The following is a 22,258-nucleotide window of genomic DNA, read 5'->3' as shown; positions in this document are numbered from 1 at the left end:
TTAGGTGTTGTCCTTTCTAAGAGTTGCCTTGGTCATGGTGTCTCTTCATGAAGATGGAAACCCTAAGACACAGGTCCTCATACTTGTGGAGCAAAGATTTTACCAGCTGAGCCATCTCCTGGCCCTGGGCAAATGAATAGAATCCTGTACAGTGAAGTTTTTCCTTGGCCAAGCATAGCACCAAGAAAATAAGGGCTTGTCAAGGAAGTCAGGAGGGGCTGGAGACATAGCTCAACAGTTAAAAGCATTGCCTGCTCTTCCAGAGGACCCAAGATAGATCTTGGCACCTACAGGGTAGTTTGAGAGACTCCAACACCCTCTTTTTACCTTTATGGACCCCAGACACACACCTTGGTACACAGGCACACATGGAGCTAAAAAACCACCCATACACATAAAAATTTAAGAAGAAGCAGGTTGGCTGGGGCCAGGAGCTCAGCTCAACGTCAGAGACTTAACTAGCATGTGTGAAGTCCTAGGCTCGATTCTGGATCAAAGGTTCAGGATGACTGTAGGAACTGGTGATGCCCTGGGGAGAGCGAGCTGTAAGAAAGTAGGCTCAGAATCCCAAGGAAAGCACTGGCCACTCAGCACCTCACACAGTAAGTGGAGCAGCGACCTCGGGGGTGGAGGTGGGGTTGTGTTCCAGGCTTGCTCACTGAGCAACAGCATGCTCGGATCCTCAGAGACAAGTGTGAGGTAAATTTGTTTCAGGCAGTGTTAGGTTTGGACTAGAGAGAGTCTAAGTGTGACTTGTCCTGCTTGTGGAAGGATATGGCTTGATGGAGCCTTGTAGTCTGGTCATTGGAGTGGCTTGGCTTGGGCACTGGCTCAGAATGTGTGGCACTCTGCCTGTTCTGACTCAGAGCCCATCAATTACTATCAGATGCCTACTAAGTGCATGCTACCTTCCCTATCTATCTATCTATCTATCTATCTATCTATCTATCTATCTATCTATCTATCATCTAGCTAGCTAGCTGTGGTATATGTGCATATCTGATGTGTGTGTTTGGTACACATGCCAATGTGTCCATGTGAGTGTGGTAGCCAGAAGCCAAAACTGGGAGTCTTTCTTGTCCTCCACCTTATTCTTTTGAGGCAGGGACTCTCACTGAACCTGGAATTCACTGAGCTAGGCTGGCTGATGACTGAGGTCCATCTGTCTCCGACACCACCCCCACCGACGCTCACCCCATGTGCTGTCACACATGGCTTTTACATGCTGGTGAATCCGAGCGTAGGTCCTTGAGCTTGCACTGAAAAAGGCACTTTACAGCCTGAGCCATCTCCCCAGCCCCTTTCCTGAGGATGTTTTTAATCTTATTTATTTATTTACTTTTATGGCGTATGCATTGGTGTTTGGCCTGCGTGTGTGAGGAAGTCAGACACTAGCTCTAAGGACAGGTCTGCCTTCAGGAGCTTCTGTCTGAGGATGCGCATGGCCCTTCTTCAGACAGCCAAGAGCAGGATAATAGGGGGACAAAATAAGTTGGCTGTCAGTAGCCAGTACCTGATATTGCCAAATGGATCTGCAGTGTCTTCCTGCTACTGTCTGGCCCTGTGAGGAGGTTGGGAGACTGGACTGATCCATGTTCAGAGCCCCCTGCTAGCACCACACGGTCCTCTGGCTTCACTAAAGCCCTCTGTGTGTCTCTTTTCCTCAGAGATGAGCGGGTGCCTGTCTCGGTCCAAGGCCTCTGCCCAGGCCCAGCTGTCCTGTGGCAAGGTGGGTGGAGTGGAAAACTGCTTCCTGTCCTGCCTGGGCCAGAGTCTCTTCATGCCAGGTAACCCCTGGCCCTCTGGGATGGGATGGGTTAACGTGCTGCTTCCTGGGGTACACACCTGCCTGCCCCTGCTCAGCAGGACAGAGCCCAGTGTGGAGCTCCCAGTCAGGAATGCTCCTAGACAGCTGGCTCCCTGGCTCTCTGTAGACCTGGACCACATCTGCAGGGGTCAGTCTTGACCTTCATTCAGCAACTGCTTGGAGACCTCAGGAATCTGAGCCCCTAGAAGGGAGGTACACCCTGGCTAACCTTACCCACTGGCCTCTCCACAGACTCAGAAACCAGCTACATCCTGAGCTGTGGTGTTCCAGGTCTCCAGGGCAAGGCACCACCGAAGCGCAATGGCACCAGCTCCAGTGTGGGGCCCGGCTGCTCAGGTAACCGTGGGCGTCCACTCTGAACAACTGAATAGCCCTTTCTGTTTTTATCCAGTGCATGAGTCAGGAGAGGGACGACGATTGCTCAGGGAAGCATTTCCCTTTCTGGGCCCTGCCCATCACGGCTTAGGATTCTGGAAACATGAGAGGGCCAGGACCTTGCAGCCTGGAGGCTGAGGCCCAGCCCACAGTCAGGGAGCCAGAAGAGGGCCTTTCTAACTGAGGTCACAGTAGTATAGTGATTTAGTAACTGCCAAATGTTAAGATCCCACAGCCCTCTGCTACTGCCATTGTTTGAGACAGGGGCTCATGTAGCCCAGGCTGGCCTTGAACAAGCTATGTAGCAAAGGATAGCCCTGATCTTAGGCCACAGAGATGCCCTTGAACACTATGTCTAAGAGGTGCTCAGGGTCCCTGCCTCTCAGAACTGACTCTGCTCCCATATAGCTCAGAATGCTAGGAAGTTGTGACTAAGACATCTAAGATGGGTTCTGAGAATTCAAGGTCATAGGACTCCAGTCTGTGGAGCTGGGCTCTGCTCTGGAGAGGTCCTAAGTGTCCTAGGGTTTGAAGCCCCTCCCTTCCTCACACTTCTCCTCCCTCCTCTTTCCTACAAGGACAAGTCCTGTCTATGAGTTAGGCCCTGAAGGCGGAGGTGAGCAGCACTCCTTCCTCCCCATAGAAGACCTCTGCCTGGCCCCTGGCCTTGAGCTTGACCACACCAGCCATGCGTACACTTGTTTCAGGTCTTAGAGAGAGAATAATAAGTGGGTCAGGGGAAGTTCTTCCACCCAGGAGGGCTGCCGGGGCAGAAGGGCCCACACCAAGCCCCAGCTAGCTCCAGAAGGACCTGTCCTCTGGCAGCCCCCGTCCCCCACTACCTCCTTGCCCACAGGAGAGGCCGCCACCTGGGGGAATTTTGGCTTTCCCCAGATGCCCCCACCACCCCCATCAGACAGAAGGCCCGCTTCAAGATCAGAGATGCCAAGTGCCACCTGCGGCCCCGCAGCCAGGAGCGAGCGAAGGATACCCTGAGGCATCCCCTTTTAGGTAAGTGGGCTGCCTCTCCTGCTTACCTAGAAAGCGAAGAAGTGCCCAGGCCTTCCGGGTTGGGTTGCCACGCAGAGGCACCCACCTGTCTGTCCTCTACCAGGATTCCTAAGCTCTCTGAGACATGTCTGGCCCACACTGCAATAGTCATGAGTGGGACACATGGGTACTACAGCACCTAACAGGCCACTGTCACACAGACAGACAGACAGACAGACAGATAGACAGACACACACACACACACACACACACACACACACACACACACACACACACACATTCTTTATGGCTTGATGGAGCCCTGATGGAAGAGATTTCAGGTCTCAGTCTGGGAGAAAAGCAGCTAACAGCACGGCGAAAGGCCGGAGTGAAGCCTTTATCTCTGGGCTCTGGAGATCCTTCCACAGACTTGCAAAACTCAGCCCTCAGCTGGCTTTACCTGGGGTGTAGGGTCTCCTGGCCAAACCCTCAGCGGGTGCCAAGCAGACACATGGGCTCCTCGCTATTATGAGGTACCTCTATATACAGTGGGATGTCACTCAAGGCTGGACTCAAGACTCACTTCAGCCCTCAGTCCCTTTCGAACCCCATGCAGCTCTGGTCTGGTGTCTGACTTAGGGTTTTATTGCTGTAAAGAGACACCATGACCAAGGCAGCTCTTATAAAGGAAAACGTTTAATTGGGGCTGACTTACAGGTTCAGAAGTTTAGTCCATTATCACCATGGCAGGAAGCATGGTGGAGTGCAAGCAGGTGTGTATGGTGCTGGAGAAGGAGCTGAGAGGTCTACAACTTCATCTGCAGGCAGCAGAAGGGAACTGTGTGTCACACTGGGCATAGTTTGTGCATAGGAGACCTCCAAGCCACTTCCACAGTGACACACTTCCTCCAACAAGGCCACACCTCCTAATAGTGTCACTCCCTGTGTAAGGGCTCATGGGGGAGGGCACACTTATTCAGACCACCACAGTGTCTATCTGTCCCATGGCCCGGAAGGACCCTGCCCATGGCAGTTAGCATGTGGGACTAGGAAGGACCCTGCTTCTGACCCAGATCACCTTTGCCACAGTGTACTCTTCTCTGTTCAGACAACTGCCACGTGACTTTCGTGACCCTCAAGTGCGACTCCTCCAAGAAGAGGCGTCGAGGCCGCAAGTCCCCCTCCAAGGAGGTGTCCCACATCACGGCAGAGTTTGAGGTAGAGATGAAGGTGGATGAGGCCTCAGGTGAGTGAAGTCTTCTCAGAGACTGCGAGTCCAGTAGACATAAGGCTCAGTGAGCCATAGGGAAGTCAGGGCTTTGGGGAAGCGATGCACACTGCGGGTCAAGCTCTGTAGCCCTGAGTGCAGAAGGCAGTGCAAGGTAAACACTTGGAGTACAGCTAAGGGGCAGAGACAGCAAAGTACCCCAACTCTATGTGCCTGCTAGGGCAGGAAGGTCAGGGGTAGTAGCCAAACCAGGCCCTCTTCCCAGCCAGCAAGAAGAACTTGTGATATGGAGCCCTCATACAGGCAAGCCTTCTTAGCTCTAGGTGAGTGGTTGGTAATAGGTGGTTTGTTTACTACTGTTATTTTTATTATTGTCATTGTTGTTGTTGTTGTAGGTGATGGTGGTGGTGGTGGTGGTGGTGGTGGTGGTGGTGGTGGTGGTGGTGGTAGTAGTCGTCGTCGTCCTTTTGAGACAGGTTCTATTATGTAGCCCTAGCTGTACTGGAACTCTCTATGTAGACCAGGCTAGACTCAAACTCACAGAGATCCTCCTGCCTAAGCCTCCAGAGTGCTGGGATGAGAGGTATGTGTCACCATGCCTAGCTTGGGTTGTTTGCTCTTAAGACAGGGTCTTATGTAGCTCAGGCAATCCTCAAAGCCAATATGCAGCTGAGAATAATCTTCAACTCCTAATCCTCCTCCCTCCACTTCTTGAATGCTGGGGTACACACCCACCCTACCTGGCTCTAGTGGTAGGCAGTGACAGAACTGATTGCTTTTGGCAGCTGTGCCGTGGCAGGATGTGCCTTGTCTGGGCCATGGGCATTGTGGCCATGGCTGCTGCCCTAGAAGCACTCTCATCTATGGGGAGGCAGATGTGGGCATGCCAGCGATGCTGGGCGAGACTAGGTGGCAGGGCTTGGAGAATACATAGGGAAGGAAAGGTGTTGGAAGCCTTCTAAACTAGAGACTGAAATCTAAAGTTATCTGGTAGAAGTGGCGAGGAATGGGGTCCAGGGAGAGGAACAGGGCAGGTAAAGGCAGAGGGGTCAGAGAGAACAAGACGCTGTCACCCAGGGATCGGCAAGGAAGAAGAGCAGAGACGAGCAGAAAGCAGAGAGAGACAGAGAGGGACTAAGCCCCTCGAGGATCTGCCTCCGTTGCCTATTTCTTCTAGCTAAGCCCCACCACAGAAGGTTTCAGAACCTCTCCAAACAGCATTGCTTAGCTAGGGACCATGCCTTCAAACTTTTATGGCAAAGAGGAGGTCAGGAGTGCCGGTGCACATCGGGGGAACAAGCCTGTGAAGGCCAACAACCAATATGTCACTTTTTTTTTTTTTTTGAGACACATCTCACTAGTTAGCCCTGGCTGGCCTGGAACTTGCAATGTAGAACAGGCTGGCCTCAAAACTCACAGAGATCCTTTTTCCTTAGTGCCATGATTAAAGGCAAGTAGCCACGCCTGGCCCTTATTTTTAGAGATGGGATCTCTCCCTGAACATTGAACTCTTTTGACTCTAGAGATTGGCTGGCCACGAGCTCTGAAGATTCACCTGTCTACCTACTCCAGTGCTGGGGTTACACATCCACCTGGTTTTTTATGTGGGTACTTAGGATCTGGGGGATCAGAACTCAGCTCTTCATGACTGCATGACAAACCTTTAACCAACTAAGCCATCTGTCCAACCCTGGGGGACACTATATCTACTCATATCAAAGCCGGACACTACCCTGGAGACAGTGGCAGAAATCAAGAATGGGCACTTTGCTCAAACTCAGATCTACTCTGTGACCTCTTAGACCCTCAACTTTTTATTTCTGTCTGACACCTCTAGTGCCCCCCATCATACCCCAACCGGGGTCTACTGTGGATGTACTGACATGGTTTAGGCAGAAGCTTAGCACAGGGCCTTGCTGGGGGAGTCCCCAGCAGAGAAGGCAGCCATTAGCTACTCTCTCTCACTGGGTCCCTTCACCCCTGCAGGCTCCTGCGAAGCAGACTGCATGCGGAAGCGTGCCGAGCAGAGCCTGCAGGCTGCCATCAAGACTCTGCGGAAGTCCATCGGCCGGCACCAGTTCTACGTCCAGGTCTCCGGCACTGAGTACGAGGTGGCCCAGCGGCCAGCCAAGGCACCGGAGGGGACCGGGACATGTGGCATAGGCCAAATACTACAGGATGGCAAGTGTGGTGAGTCCCTACTCGTGGGCCAGCACTAGTAGCCCAGTGAACAGCAGTGACCTCAGGGAAGTCAGATGCAGGGCACATGGCGGGAACAGAGGGACCGGCCTGCGGAGGAAGAGAGCATTTGTTCTTACCACCGTCAGTTAGAGCACACTCCTTCTCTTCTGAGAAGAGGGAACAGACCCAGGGCAGTGCAGCGAAGTCACAGGAGTGAGGCACGAGTCCCCTGGGGACCAGACTGGGCTCTAGTCTGCAGTGTGGTTCAAAAGGAGGTGGTGTGAGCTGAGCCCTCAGACTGAGGAACTGGGAGGTAGAGGCGTATAGTGCTTCCTAACCTCCCCCCATTCCCTCCCCCAGCCCCAGAGTACCATCCAAGAAATCTGTTGTAAAATTACAAAAAATATTACCTAGGAAGCACAAGGCCCTGGGTTCGGTCCCCAGCTCCGAAAAAAAGAACCAAAAAAAAAAAAAATACAAAAAATAAAAGGCTGTCTTTAATCCCCCACTAGGTCTACACCGCAGTGCCCCATGATATCTGGTAGATATCTTGCCAGAGCACACATCCCAATTCCGAGGCGGACCAACGCCTCTAGCAGCCACAAACTCTCTTACACTTAAATCGCTGCATGAAAGAACATAACAACATAATAACCTTTGGTCCAATTGATAAGATATAATTGCCCACCTAAACATGCAAAGCCTTGTACACATCCATCCCTTAAGAACATTCATAACAACCTGTAAAGGTACAGAGTGGAATCCTCCATTGTTGTCCCCACCACGGCTACTCTCTCATCTCCTCCTCTCTTCCGTTCCTGTCTCCTCCTCTTCCTTCAAACTTTTCTCCCACCCATCCTTCCTTCTCATCCAATGACAGGCCTCCTTCTATCCTGTACCTGCCCTCACCTGTATTTTACAAATTAAATGGGGAGAAGGTTCTGGTGAAGTCACTTAAGTCCTGAGTAAGTGACTAGGCAGCTGTCCTTGGGTCAGTGGAATTAGCATCAAAATACAGATAACTCCAGGGCAAACCACAAGAGACCAGGACCAGCAAGCTATAGGAGAAAGACCAGAGGCAGTAACTATAGGCAGACCCAGGCAGTATCACTTGGGAATGCCCTGTTAGAGAGAGCAGATTCACTGACAGCATAAGGCTTGGGTGGTGGCTCTCCAGGCAGAGTCCTAGTCCTCGTGAGGATGAGGGGCAGTGAGCAGGCCAGTGCACACACGGGCGAGATGATATGGCCACAGATGCAGCTCTGAGTCCCTCGTGCCCTAGGTGAGTGAGCCTCGGTGTGTCAGAGCCTCTGTGTTAGCGAGACTGTCTCCTTGAGGCTGTGTGCAGGGAGTTGACCACGGAAGAAAGGCTGACTGCAGCCTGGAAGCAGGTACCTCACCATCAGGAGAGTGACTAGGGAAAGACTTCAGGGGTACTCCAAGGGTGTGTCCAGGAAGTCGAGGGAGAGGGGCTGAGGGACATGCAGATGCTTATCCTGCTCCTAGGAAAGTGTTGGACAGGCCTGAAGAAACATCGTCAGGAACTCCGTACAAAGGGCATGTGCATGTGCACGAGTTCCATGTGGGACAGTGAGGGGCTTGGTGATGTCATTCTCTTACCTTTAACAACTTATCTGGGAGTCATTTCCAGTTTTCAGAAACCTAGTCAAAAAAACAAAAAAATTGAGTAATTCCAGCTATGGACACTGTGTCATATCTGCTCTCTGTGTACACACATGTGTGCACTCCCCCCCCCGTCCATTTCTGTGTCTATCTCTGTGTTTCTGTCTGCCTGCCTGTCTGTCTGTGTGTCTGTCTGTCTGATTCTGTGTGAGGTGAATATGCAGTCCATATCCACCCACGTGTCCACTTGGGAACCTCAGGGATCTTCCTCAGCCTCCTTCACACATCTGCACCCGCCTCCTGCAGTGACAAACATGGCTCCCCTTTCCCTTACAGCTTCTTTTTTTTTTTTTTCTTTTTTCTTTTTTTCGGAGCTGGGGACCGAAGCCAGGGCCTTGCGCTTGGTAGGCAAACGCTCTACCACTGAGCTAAATCCCCAACCCCCCCTTACAGCTTCTTATGGGCATCTTCTGTGGCTCTCAGCAGCCCATGGCCCTGGCTCTCTGGAGCCCTTCATCTCTGTGTTACTCCACAGTAGTCTGTCTGCCTCAGCTGTCCTCACCCACGCCTTCTACTGGTCCCCAGGCTGTGTTCTTAGGTGCCAGCTTCTCCAAACAGGCAGGAAAGGAAAAAGAGGTTTGGGGTGGGAAGTCCTGGTAGAGATATATAGGGGACAGGGATATTGGATAAAACCAAAAAGTCAGGCTGAGAGCAGGGTGTAGGTCAGAGGCACGGAAGTCCAGATGGAGCCCAGAGCACAGCTGTGGGGAAGGGCTGTGCAGAACACTCTAGAAAGAGCATCAGGATGTAGCCCATAAGATCCTCATAGATGCCTGCCACCTGGGTGCTCTCCACTCTTCTGGATAGATGCTTAGAGCCTGGGGAACTAGGGCTGTGTCCTGTCTGCACACGGGGATGGCCCCTGACCCACGTCTCTCTGCTCTGCCTCTGCAGTACCATGTGCTCCTGGCACCTACTTCAGTAGTGAGCCAGGCCAATGCGTGCCGTGTGTGTCGGGAACCTACCAGGACATGGAAGGCCAGCTCAGCTGCACGCCGTGCCCCAGCAGCGAAGGGCTGGGTCTGGCTGGTGCCCGCAACGTATCCGAATGTGGAGGCGAGTGTGACCCACCTGGAGGGGAGAGGGTTGGGTGGGGACACATTCCAGACAGGGCCCATCAGCCCCTTATAAGGCTCCCTGAGCAAAAGCAAATGCCATAAGCTGTGACCTTGTCTGAAGTTCTACCCCTTCCAAAGACACAGTTTCCACAGAGTCGCCATGCACAAGACCTTACAGCACGTACATACAATCTTGACAGACCAAGGTGTGGCTCGTAACAGAAAAGACGAAGGCTTAAATGACACTCCACGTTCTGTGAGATGCTTCGCCCCAGTCAGGAGATCGGCTTCAGCCAGAGCTCTCTCTACATAAACAAGTAGCATGTTGTTTGCCCTGTTGGTGGTTGAGAGGCCAGTTGTCAGTTTACCAGGGGCACTCAGCCCCTTCTGCAACATGGATCAGAGTTCCCCACTGGACTCTCCCGCTGGGCCATACTGGGCCACTCTAGAGAACAAACACCAAGGGCTCAACTCTGGAGAGGGGTAGTGTCCAGAAGGGTGGGCGAGGAGCAAGACCTCCAAGGCACAAGAGAGCCCACCCAGAGTCTAACCACAGAGGCCCTGTGGTTGCCACTACTCCCTGATCTTCTGGCTCCCAGGAATGTGATGCCTAGGGAAGTGGTGGCCGTGAAAGCACACGGTAGCCATGGGATGGGAAAGTCTCCACTTGGATGGAAGCTAAGAATCTCAGAGACTGGGGTTGGGGATTTAGCTCAGTGGTAGAGCGCTTGCCTAGGAAGCGCAAGGCCCTGGGTTCGATCCCCAGCTCCGAAAAAAAGAACCAAAAAAAAAAAAAAAAAAAAGAATCTCAGAGACTGGGCCAAGAGGACATTAAACCCACTCCATATTGGAACATCTGCACCCACATTTCTGTGGAAGTGCTGAGCTCAGGGTGGCTTTTTTGTGATCCCTCTTTGTCTCTGCCAGGCCTCAAAGACCCTCCCCCCCCTCCTCCCCCTATTCTGACCTGTCCAGCTGACAGATCAGACAGCATCAGCCTAGGGCTCTAGGCTATTCCTTCTGTGAGCACCTGAGACCTGCCCCTGGGAAGCTGGGGTGTGAACACCCCCTCCTCTGCACCCCAGACCTTGCTCCTTACTTGGCCTCAGCCAATGCTGCTGCTGAGAGATGGGAGGGCAGGCTGGCAAAGCCATACAGTAAGCAACCGTCAGCCTCAAGACCCAGGGCCTACAATCTCCAAGTTGCCCCGGGGTACCTTTTCCGGGGAGGGTGGGGCCAAGCCCTCATATCTGAGTAGCTGCAGCACAGCTCCCAACCTGAACCGTAACTTCTGACTTCCAGGCCAGTGTTCTCCAGGCTTCTTCTCAGAGGATGGGTTCAAGCCTTGTCAGGCCTGCCCTGTGGGCACATACCAGCCTGAGCCTGGGCGTACCGGCTGCTTCCCCTGTGGAGGTGGGCTGCTCACCAAGCAGACGGGTACTGCCTCTTTCCAGGAATGTGAGGCCAAAGGTAAGGGGCCAGCTACCCAGGGACACGTTCCCTCACACCACTTTCTGCTTTGCAAGGCCAACTCCAAAGTCAGAGACTCCAGCAGTGGACATGGGTTACCAGTACCATGTCACGCAGAAAGGGACAGCAGCTAGACTCAAACCTGCGGAACACCAGGAGTGTCAAAAGGGGGGATACCAGCACCTCAAGGGAGTAGGTGGACTGTTGGAAGGAGGAGAAGAGAGGATGATGGGAGGCAAAGAGAGGACATAATAGGCAGGCAGTGGCAGAGGAGCCCCACCTAACAGACATACCAGTCCAAGCCACCCTGCCAGGCTTCCTCTCTCCAGTGCACCAGACCCTCCCCTCCTCACTCACTCTCTGACCCTCCCCTCCCGATCCCCTGTCCTGTTCGCCCCCTGTGACCCTGTGTGCTGCCAGTCAAGGCCAGAAGGCTGGACTGTCAACGCCACAGAGCCTGCCATAGGCAGAGGGTCCCCTGACACACAGGCTGCTCTGTGTCACTTCCCACTCAGTTCCAGGAACAGAGCTCTAAAGCCCCATCTTTGCTCCACTACCCATTCACTTGGTACAGATGTCAGCTGTAGCTCTCCACTTCCCCAACCCTCCCTTCCTGCCCTGAACCCCTCCTGTCAGACTGTCACCCCCTACTGCACCCCTCAAGTAAGTTTGACCCTTAAATGGTCATTATATGAGCCCCATATACCCTTGATGTGAACAATCCCTCCCACCATGACGCATACAGCTTGGGCTCACTTACCCATGATGGTGAGACAAATCAGTGAGGTCTTTTGGCGAGTAGGGTCTTGAGAGCACAGGGGCTCCCCTATCCTCGCCCATCAGCACCCCACCCATATGTCCCCTCTGCAGTACACTGCTCTCCCGGCCACCACTACAATACCACTACCCACCGGTGCATCCGATGTCCTGTGGGTACCTATCAACCCGAGTTTGGCCAGAACCATTGCATCTCCTGTCCGGGCAACACCAGCACCGATTTTGATGGTTCCACCAATGTCACACACTGCAAAAGTAAGTGTCCCTCCAACCAGGAGGGAAGCTGGGAATGCGGGGCAATGGGGGAGGGGGCAAGTGAGACCTGACCCCACATTCTGAGTGGAGACTACTGGCCCCTGGCAAGGTGGGGCAGCCAATGCTCTGCCCACTTACAATAAATGAGATTACACTACAGTTCATAATTCCCCATGAATGCTTGACGAGACCTGAGCCTCAACCCAGACCAGACCCTGCTCTGGTTTCTGGGTACCCAGAGAAAGAAAGCAGGCTCTGGGCCTGCAGGGGGCAGGCTATGAGGCAGCTTCCAACTGCCTGCCTTCAGCTATAGAAGCCACCCACTACCTAAACCATCACCTGGCACCACATAAATGCCAGAAAGCAAGGGAAAACATGGAACTGTGTGGAAGGGCTGGAGGAGGACCTGAAAGGCCTTGTGGGATATCAGCTTGGCCTTTCCTACCAGCTCCCAGCTCTTGGCACAGCAGTCCTGGGGTATAAGAGGATACTAAATTAGGGCTTTTACTCGACTTCTGAGAGTTTCTTCTGCTACTGTTTATTTTTTCTTTTGGGAGTCTCTCTATGCAGGATCTTTCTATGTAGTTCTCAGCTGGCCGAGAACTAGCTATGTAAACCAGGCTGCCCTTGAACTCACAAGAATCCCCCGTCTCTGCCCCCAGAGAGCTGAGACTAAAGGTGTGTGCCAGCATTCTGGGCTGTTTCTCAGAGTTTCTAGTTTTCACACTTCCACCCAAAAGTTCACAGCTCCTTCCTGACTGCTGGTCATATCTAGAGCCACCTAGAAGCCTTAAAAGGTTGATGGTTTGGTCAACCCTTTGTCCAGGGCTGTCCCTAACCCTGCCATGTTACCCCCTGAAGCATCTGTCAAACAAAGATGAGGCACTTTCAGCCATGTCATTTTAGAGATTAATTAAATATTATATTTAACTGAAAAAAAATAATATTTTAATGAGTAAAGTTGGAGAAGCCAGATGTGAGAGAAGATTCTAGAATACTGGAGAGGCAGAACTGTTCCTCAGAAACTTACTTATTTTAGAGATAGTCTCACTGTGTAGACCAGGCTGACCTAGAACTCACAGAGAGCCGCATGACTCTGCCTCCTGAGTGCTTGGTTTAAAGGACCCACCATACCTAGGTCTCAGAAACTTGGAAGTAAAAACGCACAGGAAATTTACCAATATTTACTACTACTTACATCCAGTTCCCTTTGAAGAGCTAAAACTGTAAGCTTAAAACTAGGAACCAGCCAGGCAGTGGTGGCACACACCTTTAGTCTTAGCACTTGGGAGGCAGAGGCAGGAACCCTATGAGTTCAAGACCAGCTTGGTCTACAGAGAGAGCTCTAGGACAGCCAAGGGTACACAGAGAGTCCAAAAAGCTGAAAACAACAAAGAAACTAGGCACCATCTGGCTCATAAAACATGGAGAAAATAAAGAAGGAAGCTGGGCAAGCAACCGGGTGTCAGGGAACCTGGTGGTGTCAGCTGAGGACCTGCCCTCTGGTTGCACAATAGCAGTCCAGGCAGGGCCTGCTGTGAGTTATCAGGAGACCTCAGTAGCTGGCACAGGAGTACTTGCCAGCCCTGCCCCGCACCTCTAATGCCTTTGAGGGCTAGAACACCCATGCAGGCAGCCTGACAAAGTCCCTTGGCCATGGTACTCACAGACCAGCACTGCGGTGGCGAGCTTGGTGACTACACAGGCTATATCGAGTCCCCCAACTACCCTGGAGACTACCCAGCCAATGCGGAGTGTGTGTGGCACATTGCGCCTCCCCCCAAGCGCAGGATCCTCATTGTGGTCCCTGAGATCTTCCTGCCCATCGAGGATGAGTGTGGCGATGTTCTGGTCATGAGGAAGAGCGGTATGTTCTGGGTTTTGGGCTGGGACAGTAAGAGCAAACAGCTCATGTGCTCAGAAAGCAGGTGGTGCCAAGGTACCCGGGAGGTAGGAGCCAGGTGTAAGAACTGAGCCGTACGGAACTCTAGGGAAAGGTCCTGAAGGCCTAGGGCTACTGAGTTGGGAATCGAATCTGGACCTAGTCAATTGTGGTCTCAACCTGTCAGCCAGTCTCTTCCATTTGTCCAGCCAGCTACAGTGTTCCCTCCACACCTTATGCCACCATACCTCAAATGAGACCTTGAAAGCTCCCTCCCACTCAATAGGCTTCTGACTTCCCTCAGAGGCTTGGAAGAACCAAGGGCCATCCAGACACACATAGAAATACCTGGGTTAGCCCTTTTTGAAGCCCTAGCTATGCACTCTGTCAGGTGGGAAGGATGTGGAGGGATAAACAGAGCCAGTCTTCAGCAGGGGTGGAGAACAGTGTAGGCCATGACAGTGACAAAGCCCAGGAAGGAACTGAACACCTGCTGGGGACCTGGCCCTATCCTTAGAGACTTTACTGTCATTGGGTGGTGGGCACCCATAGGAGTGAACTGTGAACCAGAATATTAAGGGAGAAGGGTAGGGACCCAAAGAGGCACAAAACTGCCTAGTTGGTCTGAAGCTAGACTATCTGTGGGTAGGAAGGTGGAGGGAAAAGGGGGGACTCAGCCAAAGTTCTTGTGGAGCTCTGTGCCCTCGTACATAGACTACTTGTTGATTGGCTGTCAGGCCAGAAAGCCACCGTATACAAAAGGAGGGTTAGAGCGGGAAGGTCCCTACCCAGCTGGTCAGAGCGCAGCCTGGGACCCAGTTCTCCATTCACTCTCATCATGGCCCACAGACCACCCACAGGCAACACTCCTGTGAGGGTCAGTAGCTCCGAGTTACCCTTGTCACTCAGCCCCAGGTGAGAAGACTTTTTAAGCCTCAGTTTCTGGTGGCCTTGGTCCATGCTGGCTCATCTCCTACATCTGCCTGAGCTGGTCTCCTGTCCCTGTCATGGAGGAGCCATGAGCCTGGGAGAGACAGAGAGACCGTAATGGGGAGTTCAACAGAGTAACAGGGACAAGGCTGGGGGCAAGAAGCAGCAGGGAGGCTTCGTGGGCAGGAAGTAGAAACATGGCCTGAGAAGGTTGAGGCAACAGGTCAAGGGCAGGGTCAGGGAGGACCAAAGGAGCTGGGTGCTCTGGTGCAGGAGGCTGATGAGGTGGGGGAGGTGAGTGGCCTAAGGCAGTGAGCTGTGGGCCTGGGTTGCAAAGGCCTGCATCCCTACAGCCTCGCCCACGTCAGTCACCACCTATGAGACGTGCCAGACCTACGAGCGGCCTATCGCCTTCACCTCCCGCTCCCGCAAACTCTGGATTCAGTTCAAATCCAACGAGGCCAACAGTGGCAAAGGGTTTCAAGTGCCCTACGTCACCTATGACGGTAAGACACCACCATCTCATCACAGCCCACTCTGTGTCAGCCAAGGCCTGGCTTGGGAACTCAGAAATGAGTTGCACATCCTGCCTCTGACAAACCAGAGACAGGACTGAGGGCTAGGCAATGTGGAAACCCAAGGGGTATAAGGGTATAGGCGAGAAGAGGGGGACCGTGGGTACGCTCTGTGGGCTTCACAGAAGGTCCCACCCCACCAGGGCTTGCAAGGTTAAATAGGGGCAGCAAAGCCACCAGGAGGACAAAGCAGGTGGAGGGGACCCCAGAGCAAAGGCCAAGAGACACAGCTCCAGCCAGCCACCACCAGCTGTCCAAGGCGGGTCCAGGGAGCTGGGGAGGGCAGAGGAGGGAGGTGTAAGGTCTCAAGCCCCCTCCACCTTCCCTCTCCCTGCTGGCCGGCTCCCAGAGGACTACCAGCAGCTAATAGAAGACATCGTGCGCGATGGGCGCTTGTATGCCTCGGAGAACCATCAGGAGATTTTGAAAGTGAGTTGTTTGGAAGGGAATCCCTGTGGTTCTGGGAGAAGGGTCAGGGCCATGCCTGCCCTTGCCCTGACTCCTGACCTCTGGAGAAGGGACAGGGAGGGGGGAGGGTGTTAGACCAAGGGCCCTTACATAGGACTGGACCTAGACTGTCTGTCCTCCCTCCAGTCCATGACAAGCCAACTAGGAGATGGGGACCCCAACCTAGTGAAGTACTTGGGCTGAAGTCCTCAGTCTCCCTCTCCCGTCTGTGAAATGGCTCAATGGACAGTGTCTTAAAGTCAGTGGAGTCTACCTACTGCCATTGGGCTTAGATTCCTTCCTCCTCATCCTGCCCACTGCCCTAAGAAGCAGGACACTGTGTCTGTCCTAGAGGGCAAGCTGTGACTGTCACGCAGAGGCATAATCCCAAGGCTCAGAGGATCTGGCTGTCACTGAATGAAACCCGTGCTGGTGATCCGCCTTGATGGTGGCCCCAGCTCGTCCTCTGGACGGTAGGAGCACTCTCCACCTAAGGCAAACAAATAGGGGCCACATGCCTCTGGCACACCCTTGTTCAGCAGTTGCCTTCTATTCCACCAGATGGCGCCGGGGTGCAGTGATGGTTTGACAGGCCCGAGGCTGGCCGGCTGCCCTCAAGTTCCTGGTTCCTCCTGGAGCTGCCATTTAGTTTAGGTAGGAGCCAGGTCCCCTGCCAGTGCTCTGTCCCACAGTGTCCCCGTGTCTTGCAGGACAAGAAGCTGATCAAGGCCCTCTTTGATGTGTTGGCACACCCACAAAACTACTTCAAATACACAGCCCAGGAGTCAAAGGAGATGTTCCCCCGGTCCTTTATCAAACTTCTGCGTTCCAAAGTGTCTCGGTTCCTGCGGCCCTACAAATAACCAGCCAGCTGTCCTGCGTGGGGACAGTGGGAACCAAGTGGGAGGGGAATGTGCCTTCCCTCCACAGCACGAGATGAAAGGAGGCTCCATGGGCCTTCAGGCTGCCTTGAGAAACCCATGATACCTGCCTCTGGCAAAGCCGTCCAGCCTGGACCACCCCCATGGAAGGCCTAGACCCAGCACAGACCCCTTGGTGGGGCTGCCACTCCTGGGTGGAAGCAGTGCTTCAGAAAGCCTTCACCTACCCTCTGCCTCCCAGGACACCTAGAGTACTCCCTCCTGAACCACCGCAGTGGGATCTGCCTGGGCCAGGACATACTGTCCCCACCATGTGGGGAGCAGGACGACTGTGCCCTTGGCCCGATCCGTTTGTTGAGAGAGAGGAGTGTGTCCAGCTCCCTGCAGGCTCTGGAAAGCATGGGCCATTGTCACCCACACAGGGCCAGGCCAGGGCAGGAGGGGTGTGTGGTGGTGCCATCTGGGGAGTTGATAAGCCTGTGCCAGTGCCTGTGGAACCAACACACCCTGCCAGCTCTTCTGGGCACAGCCGGGTCATGGAGCTCAAGGGACTCTGTAAGAGATGGAATAGGTCCTCCAGGAGAGGAGTCCACGTGCTTGTGCTTCGCCTTAATAGACCATCTAAAGAAGTTCTATATATATATATATATAAATATATAAATATTAAATATATTCACTTCTCTATGTGGGTGGGTATTTCAGAAGGGTTGTCCTCAGCAACTGTAACACTAACCACTGTTGCCAGCCTCCCCTGGTGATTAAACTGCGCCTCCCAGCGCTTGCCACCTCTGGCCCCATCCCCCATCCCTGACCCCCGACCCCCCCCGACCCCCCGCCGGCCTGGGGAGAGCACAGAGATATGCTTGGACATGCCGTTGAATGTGACTTGTTGAGGACTGGACTAGGTGTTGTGTTGAAGCATTGACGGGGTGCGGGGGGGAGGGTGCTTCACAAGCAACATCACCACTGTCAACAGAACACAGTGGAAAGCACCCCCACCCACTGTGGGTCCTAGCGCTCACTGACTCTGCACTGTGCGTGCAGGTCACCAGAAACAAGGCCTTCCTCAGGGATGTGCAGGCTGTCTTCAGAGCAGCCCCCACTCTTTACTGCAACAGGAGGAGAAAGCAAGTTCCGGGAGAGGAGGCCTCCAAGGCAGAGGCTATTAGGAGCCTCCCTGACGCCTCCCAGTCTCTTAAAGAGAGGAAGCCTTGTGTGGCCAGGCTACACGGCATCCCACTGGCTGGGGAGTCACCCCATCACACAGAGGCCTTGCCTGTGCCTCAGATGGCTTGCTGCCAGCTGTCAGATACACGTAGAAACTGGTCTGTATTCTTCAAATTAATGGATATTAGAACTTGGAGGAACATGGGGGAAATCTCAAAATGAACTCCAAGGTTTCCTGGTCTCCAGCCCAGCCAGCCTGATGGCATAAATGTACTGTTCCGGAAAACACATGTGGCTCACGGAAGACTGAAGATGTGTGAGCCGGCAAGCCAGGCCTGGAGAACCACAGCTTGATGACAGAGCACATCTGAACACAGGCTTGGAACTCAGGGAGAAGCTATGGTTACCACATGGGGCCACAAGGCAGAAGGGATCACCAGTGGCCATCACTCTTTCGTGGAGCATGGCAGGTGGACTTTCTTCGTCTGGTAGAAAGGTCAGGGCCGGCTGCCTCTGCAGTTTACAAGCCCTGCAGCCCAGCTGTGCCAGGGAGAAGCTCTCTTCATCTTCAGTTGGGCCACTGGTCCTCCTCAGTCCCGCAGAATGAATGCAGCAACACTTACTGTCTCCAGGGAAACCACGCAAAGAAGGACACATACGGAGGCGCACTAAGAAGGAATTACAGGAATCAAAAGTTATAGCGGCCAAGAAGTGATACAAGGTGTCATCTGCAAGTCGGCAAACAGGAAAGCCGGCAGTGTTCAAACCAGAGACACTGAGTATCTGTGTAGATAGTTTGAAGGCCTGAGCCAGGAACACTATGTGGGTCACTGCCCTACCACATCACAAGAAGCATTTGGGGGCTCAGCCCTGCCCGGTTAAGTTGGCATATCAAATTAACCCACTTAAGGGCATCAAGTTTAGTTTTTAATCTCCCAAAACCAAAAACATCAGAAAGAGTCCTCACATTCACCTTAAGTCTTGCCTACAACCCCTGAGTGGTTTTTGGCAGTTGCCACCTGTGTACCCATTAACAAACCCAACTATGTCCTCTCTCCAGAATGCCCACCCCCACTGTGGCCACATCATGCCCAGTGTCCCCCGGGTAGGAGCAGATACAGTGCAGACCAGGCTCCTCAGGCTTATGACCGAATCCTTTTGTATCTCTCATCCCCACCCCCAAATAATCACCAAAACCTTGGCACCTGGCGAAGACTGAGGGGCCTGTGTCTCTCCCTCCAGCTTCATGGTGCACAGTCCCCTCCTGGTAGAGCTTCGTACCCAGGCAACCTGAAGACCTTTATGGAGGTGAGAGGAACACCAGCTTGTTCCCCGGGTTCCAGGAGATGGTCATGATGTGGGACCCGGAATTGGAGGCACTCCAGCAGAACAGCCAGGAAGCCTCCCTGTGTCCTCAGTACCTCCTGGTACTTGTCTTGGAAATACCCACACGAAGGAGGAGATGGACCTGCACGGAAGGCCAGCGCAACAGTGAGGCGCACCGTCTCCCACTCCGAATGGGACCTTTAATTGTCCTGGCCACTTGTACCGGTTACAGAGCCCTGTGGTTATGGCTACACCACCCTTCTCACCCTGACTCCATCCCCAAATCTCAGGCAACACCATCAGCGGGTACTGCCTGTGGCACCCAACTCCTGTCACACTAGCTACCGCTGGTGACTACTTTCCCAAACCCTGGCTCCCCCAAGGCCGTCTTTCCTAACTGCCTCCCTACTTTGAGTGGTCCCATGCTCAAGTGCACACTACAGCCCAAGGTGGAGGGACACATTGGCCACTCTTCCCCTCCTGCCGTCTGTTAGTTTGGAGCACACAGATGAAATACATGCCTAGAAGTCCCGGTTCAAAAGCTTTACTGGGGAGCCTGCATGCCCACCGCTGGCTTCTACAGAAGGAGGCCCTGGCTGGTCCAGCTTGGGTGGATCCTAAAGTGACATGTGGAAACTGTGTATCTTACAGAGTCTCCTCTCGTCCCACCCCTCAGCAGAAAAAATACGGGCCTAAAATGAGTTGTGTCACTCAGCAAACATTTCCTGAGTACCTACTGCATGCCAGATGTCTAGAAAGACTAACTGGGGAACAACAAGGTCACAAACAACCTACCTGGCACAGCAGCCTTCTGCTCGTCTGCGCGACCAGGATAGAGGCCGGTGCGTCCTTCTTGCACTGGGAAGTGTGACTAGCTTGGCAAACATTTACCTACTTCACCAAAGATGCGCAGAGTGATATAGGTCAGCCGTGCTGCTCAAGCGGGCAGTGCCTGGCTGGTGCCATTCAGACGGAGGCCGAAGGACTTGTGAGCAAAAACACAGAAACGGCACAAAGAGCTCCTCTTCAGGGCAGGACTCAAGAAGTCAAAACCTCTGTCAAGGTTCAGGTGGGGGACTCCTCAGGGTCCAGGTGATGTGGCAGAGCCTGTGCTCTCTCCCCAGCACCTTGTTTAGACAACCATCAACAGTAGGCTCTCGGCTGGCTGTGGCCTTCCCCAGCCTGCACCCAGCCATGCCAGTATAAAGGGCTTGACTGGAAGCTCCGAGCGACCAAGTAACGTGGCCATAATGAAGAGTGGGGAGCTGGAAGCGTTAGCGTTGACTTCAGTGACATTCCACCTTTCCAAACACACATTCAGAGGAAGGATAAACTTGGCACCTCTTGATCCATCCAGACCAGTCACCATCCAGACATGAACTGTCACCACCACTTACGACGCCTGCGAAGACCGCGTGGCCCTCAGCCCCGCACCTGAGAAAAGCACAGGGTCTGTCAGCACAAACAGGAAGCAGCTGGTCTTTTAAGCAGATCTGTCAGAAACCACAAGCTTCGCCAAGTCAGAGCCACGTGCATCCAGAAGTCATCCACTCTGCTCAAGAGACCGATGCACTCCTGCACCTCAGTCTTCGGCCCGGGGGCCCCACACATTCGCAGTCTGTCCAGACACTGGGTGGCAGTCCTAATGCACAGTGACCAATGTCCACATAACCTCGTTTGCCTTCCAGCTGCTCAGATATTCAAAGCTTTTCTCTACCATGTTTCCCCCGATGCATGTAATTAAACACTTGTGAAAATCACTTTGATAATAAACAGGGAATGAGCCCAAGTGATGTTCATTTCTTATTTCCTTCAGAGTTTGCGACCGAGGGTATGGGAAAAGCTGACACGATCCAAAACAGGAGGGAGGGAGGGAGGGAGATTGGGAGGAAAGTAGGACAGGCGGGTGAGCCTTGAACTTTTGATGCTCTATTCTAACCAAATAAATTCCGGGAGAATATATTCCTGGTCTTGCGATAGGAAAGTTTTCTTAATTTTTTTGTAAAGATTTTATTTTTAATTACGTACTTATGTGTGCCTGTGTGTGTGTGTGTCTGTCTGTCTGTCTGTCTAGCTGTGTCTCTGTGTGTGCATGAGCACATGACTACATTGTTGTCAGAGGCCAGAAGCAGGTATCTGAGATCCCGGCGTTAGAGTTACACATGATGTGGGTACTGGGAACTGAACTCAGGTCCTCGGCAAGAGCAGGACATTCTCGTTGTGCTATCAGCCCCACCCGAGAGATTCCTTAAATGCTCAGTATTAGTTCCTGTCTGGCTTCCACTCTCAACCTGTAGGTTATACCCCTTCAGGAGTTGCATATCGGCTATTTACATTACAATTCAAAACAGTGTGAAAATTAGTTATGAAATAGCAACAAGATAATTGTGTGGTTGGGGTTCACCACAGCATGAGGAACTGTACTGGAGGGTCTCAGCGTTAGGAAGGCTGAGAACTACTGCTGTATATAATATGTCTACTGCTGTATATAATATGTCTTGATCATATCCAGGCCCCTTCAAGTCCCCTTTTGCCCCACCTAGCATATCTTCCTCTCAGCTTCATGTCTGTCTGTCTGTCTGTATCCCATTGAGTCCAATTAATGCACCCATATGTGTGGGACCTCTACTGGGACACGGGCAACCCACAAGTGACCATGCCTAAAGAGAAGTAGCTCTCACCTCCCCAGCAGCCAATGACTGCCAGTAGCTCCTGAGCTAACGACTCCCCTCCCCCACCCATGATAGCCGTTGGACTGGCTTGATCTGGTGCAGGTAGCCACAGCTGCTGTGAGCCTGTGTGCACAGCCAATCTTGTGTGTGCAACAGCCATGCCATACCCAGAAGACAGAACTTCACAGCTTTCCTCCTCACCCTCCGGCTCGTACATTCTTTCCACACCCACTTCCTCGGGTGTTTCCTAAACCTTGATGGTGGGGGAGAGGTCTAGAGATGTCCCATCCATGGCTGAGCACTCAACAGTCCCTCACCCTCAGCACCCGGACAGTGGGATCTCTCCACCGCAGAAAGCTGTACCCCAGGGCTGAGAGCGGTGCAGAGCTCTGGGGATGAGCACAAATAGCTCAGTGGTTTGACCATGGATAGCACAGCAAAGCCAGTCTTGAAAAAAGAAAAGGGGGCTGAGGGATGGCTCTGTAGGTAAAGTGTTTGCCTGACAGGAGTGAGACCAGCCCTCAAGTCACCAC

The 22,258-nt window shown here is 53.1% G+C and overlaps 1 protein-coding gene across 3 annotated transcripts in view; it reads left to right on the top strand.

Annotated features, from left to right (window-relative positions):
• Scube1 (signal peptide, CUB domain and EGF like domain containing 1) overlaps window positions 1-20,842 on the top strand; it is a 121,992-nt gene extending 101,150 nt beyond the window's left edge. Inside the window, exons 11-23 of one of the 3 annotated variants that reach the window (XR_015624121.1) lie at window positions 1,668-1,787; window positions 2,060-2,164; window positions 3,098-3,214; window positions 4,302-4,439; window positions 6,408-6,611; window positions 9,180-9,341; window positions 10,646-10,813; window positions 11,684-11,845; window positions 13,515-13,712; window positions 15,011-15,163; window positions 15,582-15,661; window positions 16,390-16,625; window positions 16,690-17,244. Coding sequence is in view for 2 of the 3 variants with exons in the window: in XM_087557475.1 (XP_087413601.1) it covers window positions 1,668-1,787; window positions 2,060-2,164; window positions 3,098-3,214; window positions 4,302-4,439; window positions 6,408-6,611; window positions 9,180-9,341; window positions 10,646-10,813; window positions 11,684-11,845; window positions 13,515-13,712; window positions 15,011-15,163; window positions 15,582-15,661; window positions 16,390-16,542 (1,760 nt within the window). In the remaining variant the exon portion in view is untranslated. 3 annotated transcript variants of the gene reach the window in all.
• The last annotated feature ends 1,416 nt before the right edge of the window (window positions 20,843-22,258 follow it).

The sequence above is a fragment of the Rattus norvegicus genome, chromosome 7, assembly GCF_021556685.1.
Source record: "Rattus norvegicus strain SHRSP/BbbUtx chromosome 7, alternate assembly SHRSP_T2T, whole genome shotgun sequence".
NCBI classification, from domain to species: Eukaryota; Metazoa; Chordata; class Mammalia; order Rodentia; family Muridae; genus Rattus; species Rattus norvegicus.
The sequence above is the reverse complement of the archived record's forward strand: the minus strand, read 5'-3'. Positions and strand labels throughout refer to the sequence as shown.